We start from the raw sequence: 8620 nt of genomic DNA, 5'->3' as shown, positions 1-8620 counted from the left end.
GCAGACAGGTTTCTTTTGTTTCTATATATCAGCATTGAACTATCTGAAAGGAAATAAGGAAATAACTTTATAATATCATCTAAATGCTATTATACATATAATCAATATATAATATGATATAATGATTGTATGTGTATTAATTATACAATATAATTAATATATAATATGTATAATTAATATATATTATTATGTGAGGAGAAATTGAGATTTCTGGCCTCTATTTCTCCATTATGTTCCTGTTTCTTCCTGAAACATCATACCTGATTTTTATGTATCTGTGGGTGGTCATTTTCTGAACTTGGTATACTTGAAGAATCATGCCATATTCATGCCATATCTGATCTGTTGTGCTTTTTTTCAACAGTCCAATAACTTTGAGGCCCATTGAAGTATGTGTACCCATTTTTTAAAAATGGGTAACTGATATTTCATTGTCACAATACCACATTTTACCTGTTAATGCATTTAAGGGCTTTGGGTTTATTGAATCCACATTCTGTGTTTACTAAGTTCTATGGATGAAATGGGGGCAGCTAGCACAGGGAGTGGACACCCAGAGGATGAGGGAGTTGTGTTGGAGTTAGGGTTCAAAATTGAAGACAAGGGGCTGGAGTGATAGTACAGTGGGTAGAGCATTTGCCTTGCACGTGGCCAACATGAATTCAATCTCTGGCATCCCTTATGGTTTCCCAAATCTGCCAGGAGTGATATCTGAGTCCAGCACCAGGAGTAACCCCTGAGTACTGCATGATGTGGCCCCAAAACCCAAACCCAAACCAAAACAAAAATAAACAACCCAAACAGAAGCAAATATGAAGACAAAGAAACCTGTGATAACGAAGCCATTAAACATGCAGCCCCTTTGGTTAGGTTCAGTACCACATATCCCCCAAATATCACTAGTTTTAGCCCAGGAGGCTCTAGGATATCAATTGTAGCTTAGAGGCCCCTAGTACCTGTGGGGGCCTATGTATCTTTGGAACCTCAGGGCTTAAGCAGAATTGCACTTTGTGGCCCTCACATGGAATTACCTGATGGGTGTTGAGAATCATGGGGGTAGGCCTCAGGCCTTACCTGAGATTTTATGTGAACCTCTTAATAAGTGGGTATCAGAAGCCCCATGTGTGGTTTAACTGGTAGGTACCCTGTATTAGAGAAAGCTCCTAAGGTGAAAGAATGAACATGAAGAAATTGTCCTGTTCTGGAGTGTCAGAGTGAGGAAAGGACAGAAAAGGCCACACAGTGGAGTGGATGGTGCTGGGATTTGGCATTTGAACCTTGAAGTCAGGAACCTTTTTAGGCTATGAGTCAGAAATTGTGTTTTGTGACCTTGACTACACATGGTCCTAGTGGAATCTGGGTGAGTTTTTTGAGTTTCTGGTGGAACTCGGGTGAGTATCCTTGTGAGATTACAGTGAAGTATTTGGAAGTGATGGCTATAGCCATATTGGCAACTTTACTCTAAACTCTTTTTACTGTACTTGTTTTTCTTCTGTAGGGTTTAAACTGTCTTATACACTTAATCAATTAATTAATACAATTAATCAAATACCTCATACACAAAAGCAGCCTGTACCTGAGGAAATAATTAAAAAGAAAACGTTACATAATTAAGAAAATGATAATATATGGGTGAATTGAATCAGAATTGTGGAAAGCTATTTAAGGAAAACTTTAGGATTCTGAAAACATAAGAACAGATGTGGAGGGAACAGATGTTTCAATTGACTCTCACCCCCAATGTACTCAATGTCCTCAAGCTGGTAGATCCATTCTGTGTGATTTCAATGTAAATAAAACTTATTTCTGCTAAGGTCACATAGTTGAAGACACTTTCACATACATGTGGAAACACCCATGAAGAAACAACTGGCAGGAATGACACAGAGCAGTGTTCTTCCTGGGTCCTGACTCCAGCTTTGTGAGCCTAAGAGAGTGAGGTGGTGGGCCTGAGAATGCTCTCTAGACTGTGGACCCCCAAGCTTTGAGGAGCTGGCCTTGTAGTCTCCCTAGCAGCACAGACCCCAAGAAACCGTATAGAGCTCCTCTGTATCTCAAAGAGCCTGAGGGGCTCAGGTTAATTTCCCACAAAGCATGCTCAAGTAATGCAGTAACTGATCTGCACGGGCTTGATGATATTTTCATTTAAAGGATGTTCTGCTCTTTATCTAGACTCCTTCCTCCATTCCCTTCGTGGATATTGGGCTTCTGTGCTGTGTAATTGTCTAGTTTGGGGCTCTCTGGGGTGGTAGCTCTTTGTGGTGCACGTGCACATTCTGGGTGTGGTGCTCTCTAGGGTGCAGTGGTCTTCACAAAGGTGCTCACCAAATTCTGAAGCTCTTGGTCATGATGCTCAGAGTTCTGTGAGGTGTTATCCACCTGTGGTAGAACTGCTAAGCTATGGTGTTCATGCAACCACAGAGCTGTGTCTAGAATAGCCTGTGGTGGGACCTCAAAGCATAGTTGTTAGTTCTCAGTGAGCACATATGAGACTGGGTTTAAATTCAGAACCTTCAGTTAAATTTTTGAGCTCTTCCTCAGGCTTTGGTATTTTCCTTCTTCACTCATTTCTTTCTTTGTTTTAGTGCTATTCTTCCCTTGCCCATTTTTCCCCTAATCTGGAGGAAAATAAGGTACATCTTGGAAGCAGGTGTACATTTCATCTGAATTAGAAGTGGTGTCACCTCCAGGCCTCTCTCACACTACTGAGTTCACAGAGCATATGTCGTGAAACTCCTGAGTCCAGCCCCACTGCAGAGAGGGACCTTTTACCTCAGTGACTGACCCCAAGAACCAGACAGTGGCTCAGTCTAGAGGTCAGCAGTGGCCAGAGAGTCAGGCAGCAGAGGCAGAAGTGACAGGACTAGAGGACTTAACATTATAGGATTAGAACTTGCTATGAGGTTGAGCTGATCTGTTCTGTGAGTGTCCAAAGGCTGTGGAGACCTTGACTGGACCAGCACAGCAGGCCCCAATGAATGCCCTGGTCCTGGATGAGTTGCTTCGCAGTAGAGAGACGCTACTGATGCTACAGAGAACTAGTTCCTCCTGTGGGAGGAACAGAATAGGGGCAGCTCAAAGAATTGGGGCCTGAAGAATAGGAGAAAGATTGAGAGCTCTAGGGGTATAAGATAGGGAACAAGCCAGAAGACTAGAGGGGCTCTGAGGGGTAGAGAAGGGCCTGAAAGATAAATTTGGTCTCAGTGTTGAATATCTTGTTTCAGCTTAGGCTGTGTCTGTATGGGTACAAGGCCTGGGAGTGAGCTTCCTCTCTGATACTCAACAAGAGGGCAGATTTCCCCCTGAGTCTGGGCCAAAGTCCATGTTTTTTCCTTCAGGGTCAGTCTGCCTCCCACAAAGGAAAAGAGGAGACAGAGGTAGGTGGACAGGAGTTCTGTGCTGTCTCCTGAGCAAAGAGCAAAAAGCCTGTGAATGAGGGTCACACAAGAGCTCCAGGTTGATGCTGTAAAGACTTTATTGAATTGGAGCTCTTTCTCAGGAGGTTCTGGACTTCAAAGAAGGCCTTGAATTCTCTGGTTACATCTTTCTCAGGGTGTTCTTTATCCAGGGCAGGAAATTGGTGATTCTGGTACAGACACGGGGTGGTTTTCCATTTTTCTTTCCATAGGAGATGATGCCTTGGGCCACATTGTTGCACACAAGAGGACCCCCGGAATCTCCCTGTGTATATAGAGGAAGGATTGGCTCTGTCTACTCCTGCTCAGAACAGAGTCTTGAGATACGCAATATGATCAGAGGCTGGCTGGCTGTGTCATACCTGCTGGAAGCTAACCTTGAACATTGTGGGGGTTACTTTTATGCAGGGAGATGATCCCTGTCTCCAGATCTGGATTCTGTACACACAATAAAGAGATGTGGCCCATGACCTGTTGGGCCTGGGAATGGGCAGTGGATGATACTCAGTGGGGGTAAACCAGTCATTGAAGCAGTGGGAACAGCTCTGATGTTCATGAGGACTTATCAGATGGCTAGAAACACCCCAACTTGTGCATGGTGTCAGTGGGTTATCCCTGGGAAACACTGTATACTGTCACCAACAGCCTTGGAGGCTCATAGAGGCCCAGGTCTTCCCCCAGAAAAATACACCCCAGACTAGCTGCTGAAGGTGTCACCACTGCCAAGTGACTAGGCCTGTTTCTCCTCAGACTACCCCATTCCCATATTCCTGGATAATAACCCATTCTCACCATCAAGGTACCCTTTCTCTCCTTGGGGTCCCCTATGCACAGCTGAGTGGTTCCATTATAATTTCTATAACGACGTTTGCACTTGGCATTCTCTTGCACAATCATCTCCACCTCCAAAAGTCGGTCTGATAAATTAGCTTTAGGTTTAACCTTCCCCCAGCCAGCTGCACTGCACACCTGTCCTGGCCTCATTTGGATTTGGGAGTCTGGCAGCTTGAGGAGTCCCACTTCCTTAGTCAATCTGGCATTTCTTTGTAGCTGTGAAGAGAGGAGAGAGGATCTAGCCCCGATTTTAGAACCTGTGCAGGACCCCTCTCTCCAAACAGCTTGCTTGTCTTATTCTCAAGCCACCAGGAAGGACAGATGCTGCATGGAAGTAGGGATTCTGGTGTCAGTGTGTGTGTGTGTGTGTGTGTGTGTGTGTGTGTGTGTGTATGAGTGAACATGTGGACCCAGCACAACCCAACATCAGGGCTTCCTTACCTTCAGCAACATGATGTCATTGGAAAATTTTTTATACTTAAAATTGGGGTGGAGGATGGTTTTGAGCACAGAGATCTTCTGCCAGGTCTCCTCAGGCTGTTGGATGTTGTGGGCACCCAGAGTCACATTGATTAAGCTATACACAAGGGGAGAGGGGACAAAGAGAAAACAGTCTGATTCCTCTGAAAGGCAAGAGGCAGGTGAGGTCCCAGCTGAGGGCTGAGGGACTCCAGGAAGCCAGGGATGAGTTAGAACCTTTTCAGGGAGTTCTCTACAGCTAATGGCTCTGACACTGTTTATTTCCTGGGGTCAGTGACTTCAGGAAAACAGAAGAAATGACATTACCTGCCTCCAGCTGCTACTGTGTAGGTCCAGGATGAGACTACATCCTCTGCATCAGCCTGTCCTAATAAGGACTCTCCTGGCTCACTTCCCAGAGCTGGACAGTGTCTGAGGTAAAAGCCAGGATCCCTCCCAGAATTTCCAGTAGATGAGGCTGTGACTTTTCTCACCTCTCATGGCAGTGGGCGGCAGTCAGCACCACGTCCTTTCGAATCAGGAACCCTCCACACTGAAACATTTGACCAGAGTTCTTATTGTAGGTATTCAGATATGCCATGTAGGGTCGGGAGTGGGGCCTGGCCTCATGCCCCCCAATGATCTCGCCTGAGGAAATATCAATTGTGTTTATGTAACCCTCCTATACCCTTGGTAATTTCTACTGCCTTTAGTTCCTGAGAACACTGATTCTGTGATGTTTAGAAGGAAATCTTTTTCTAGAAGGAGGCCAAGTGTTGTTCAGCCTGTTCCCAAGGTGACCTATAGTGGGTCCTCTGTCAGTGAGGTGCCTGTGGGAACAACCCAAGTGGGTCCACTAGGAGGGATAGAGATGCCAATATGGATGAAATTCAGGAAGTAGACAAGATTTGGATTCTCATCCTTGACAATGGGTGTGCTGCTCAGTGCCTGGATGGAAAGTAGAATTGGGGAGAGGGATTAAGGGACTTTGGGATGAAGCCAGGCAGAAGCAGATCTTTGGGGACAACAATACCATTTTTTTTTGTCCAATGTATTGTTGAAAGGAGATCCCTTCTACCCCAACTGGGAGAAAATGTTCTCAATTCCTTGTGGGATTTCTACTCTTCAATTACCCCCCTTCCCATGCACCCCAAGTTCTGTTCCAGAGGCAGAGGTGGCATCAGAAGGTTAGTGCTCATAGACTCTTTATAGGTCAGATTCCCATCATTTCTTTTGGTTCACATTCAGTATAATCCTTGGGGGTCTGATGTGGGCTAGGATACGGGTTCAGAATGTTCCAGAGGAGAGTGACTTGGTGCATACAGAAAGGACAGGAGCACCCTAGTGAATAATTTGGGCTCAGAGGGCAGGAAGGGTCACTCACCTCCTTCTACTCTGGGGGACAGTGCAAAGCTCAGCAGGAGGAGCAGAAACATCTTCCTAGGAAAGTATCCAGGTAGATGCTGCTGGGGTTCCTCTGTACTATTTAGCTTCCAGGAAAAGTTGGATGTGTAGTTGAGCTCAGAGACTGTGACTTCCTGGTTAGTGGTACTTTTGTCAGAAGTCTTCCTTGAAAGCTACTCAACCCTTACTCTCTTTTTTTATGTCGTTTTCTGGTGGTATCTGAGAATCACTCAGTGATATCAGAGGCCAGCCACAGTGTGTGTGTGTGACTCATTTCAAGCACCTGTTTCAACCCCAAACAGAAACCCAATTGTAAGGGGGAGTGCAGCATGCAGTTTTGATCAGCAGCAGTACTGAGCCTCCAGAAGACCAACGTCTTCAATAATGGACTCACCACACCTTCAACCTTGTCTTTATGTTCATTAGGGCAATGTGTTTTGCAGATGTGTGCTTAGATCCTTGTCTGTCCTATGGCCAACATCACTGAAAATACCACCTTTTGAAAGCTGACGATGTGGTGGAAGAGGTAGAAACCTCAGTGATCAAAGTGTACAGTGGAAGGACCATGGTGAATGAATGATTGATTCAGCAGACATGAGACAGCATGGACCCTTGAACTCAACCCAGCAGCAACTCATCCTACATCATGGATTCCCCCTCCCCTTTTTAAAGGAATTTTAACAATTACTTTTAAAATATAAATGTGGAGAGTGACAAAAATAATTTTTCAACATTTTCTTCAAAAGTTCTATGCTTGACATTTACTGATAAATCATTAAATTATTTTGGTCCTAAAGTTTTATCCACTTTTTTGGTCTAGGTGTTTTCTCAACAATGCCTGGGATTTCAGCAATTAATAAACACGAGTAAGACTGGAGAGATTTCCAAGATTCACAGATTTATAGATTCATAAAGACTTAATACATGTGAGGCAATGAAATATGCCACAAAATACCATGGACTGTCTACTCAGTCTTTAACATCATACCATATTTTTTTTATTCTGCCAGCTCAGTTATTTTATATGCTGCTGTTGTTGGGCCATACCCCGTGATACTTAAGGTTTCACTCGGGGCTCAGTGATCACTCCTGTTGGTGATCAGGAGACCACATATGGTGCAAAGATGAAGTCCAGGTTGGCACTATGCAGGTCAGAGCCTTTCCTGATGTACTATCTCTTCAGCTTGGCTCACATTTTCACATTCCAGGGATCTCAAACTCAATTTACCTGGGGGTTGCAGGAAGCAAAGTCCTGGTGATCCTTGAGTGCAAAGTCAGTAGTAAGCCTTGAACATTGGGGGGTGTGACCCAAACAACTAAAACAAAACAAAACAAAAAAAGAGTCCTCTAGAGCAGGGCCACAAAACATTGTATGGAGGGCTGTTTGTGGCCCGTGGGCCACGTGTTTGAGACCCCTGAACCCAACGTGGATGGGAATGAGCACATTAAAAGTATCATGGAAGTGACCACAAAGAAAGACTTCATAAAAATCCATTCCCTGAGCTGCACAGCCACAAAGATCTCTAGAAACAGAGGTCTGATTTTACCATCTAAGACAAAGCAGAAGTCTTCTGCACACCACGAAAGCAGCAAGGGGAGAGTAAATGATCATGCAAGGAGTCTAGAGTTAATCCCATGACAGTATACTTCAGGGGTGGAGAAACCCTGTGTCTCCTAGGTCAAGGGAATTCCCTCTACAATAACCCCAATAGTTACTGTGCCTATGCAGGGGGATAAAGAAAAGGAGAAAAAAAAAGCACAAAACAATCATTTTTCCACGTTTATTTATCGATTGATCGATTTTTTTGACGTCTTTATTTTGGTGTGGAGATTACGGTTGATGTCTCCAATATTATATTATTTTATTTTTTCTTGTCTTTCTCTTTCTTTTTGCATTCGAGCATGAGTTGATTTCAGAACCGAGACTATTGTGGGGTGCCTATCTTTATTGCTGAAGTGCTCATTGGTTATTTAATTTGATAATTTTTTCTGTATTGCTGTGGTATTTCAATTACCTTTTACACATCCTCTCTCAAACTGAGGTTGGAAGCCTCTAGAGAGACTCAGCCCATTTTCAGCGTATCTGACTTTTGACTTCTTTTTTTCCCCTCTTATTTTGTACCCCATTCTATTGCTTTTCTTGCCTTCAAACAAAACCACATACCTCGATTTTTCTAGCTCTGCCTCCTAAATAGAAGGGGAAACAAGGGTTCCAGGACCAAACAGATATGAGATCACTAGTAGTAAGCCAGACAAAGAGGGGTCCACCTACTCTAGCAGCCCGGGGAGGTGATGGTGGGGTATATGGGTTGTAGAAAGGGAACTGGAATGGGGGGAGGACATAGTTGGTGATGGGTATTCCCCTGATTCAATGTTAATATGTACCTAAAACACTACTGTGAAAGATATGTAAGCCATTATGGAAAAAAATATATTTTTAATCAGAAACTTTCTTTGACTTACATGTATTATTATTATTATATCAATTATATGTTATGTCACTATAT

At 43.9% G+C, this 8620-nt stretch overlaps 1 protein-coding gene across 1 annotated transcript; it reads right to left on the bottom strand.

Moving 5' to 3' along the window:
• Nucleotides 1–3537: 3537 nt before the first annotated feature.
• Nucleotides 3538–6145, bottom strand: LOC126001707 (granzyme B-like). Its single transcript, XM_049768960.1, has 5 exons — nucleotides 6094–6145; nucleotides 5204–5357; nucleotides 4692–4827; nucleotides 4209–4466; nucleotides 3538–3681 (listed from the first exon to the last, which is right to left on the bottom strand). The coding sequence occupies exons 1-5, from the start codon at nucleotides 6143–6145 to the stop codon at nucleotides 3538–3540; spliced, it is 744 nt and encodes a 247-aa protein (XP_049624917.1).
• Between the last annotated feature and the right edge of the window lie 2475 nt (nucleotides 6146–8620).

Source organism: Suncus etruscus, chromosome 2 (genome assembly GCF_024139225.1).
Source record: "Suncus etruscus isolate mSunEtr1 chromosome 2, mSunEtr1.pri.cur, whole genome shotgun sequence".
Taxonomy (NCBI): Eukaryota; Metazoa; Chordata; class Mammalia; order Eulipotyphla; family Soricidae; genus Suncus; species Suncus etruscus.
This window is presented reverse-complemented; position numbering and strand designations above follow the sequence as displayed.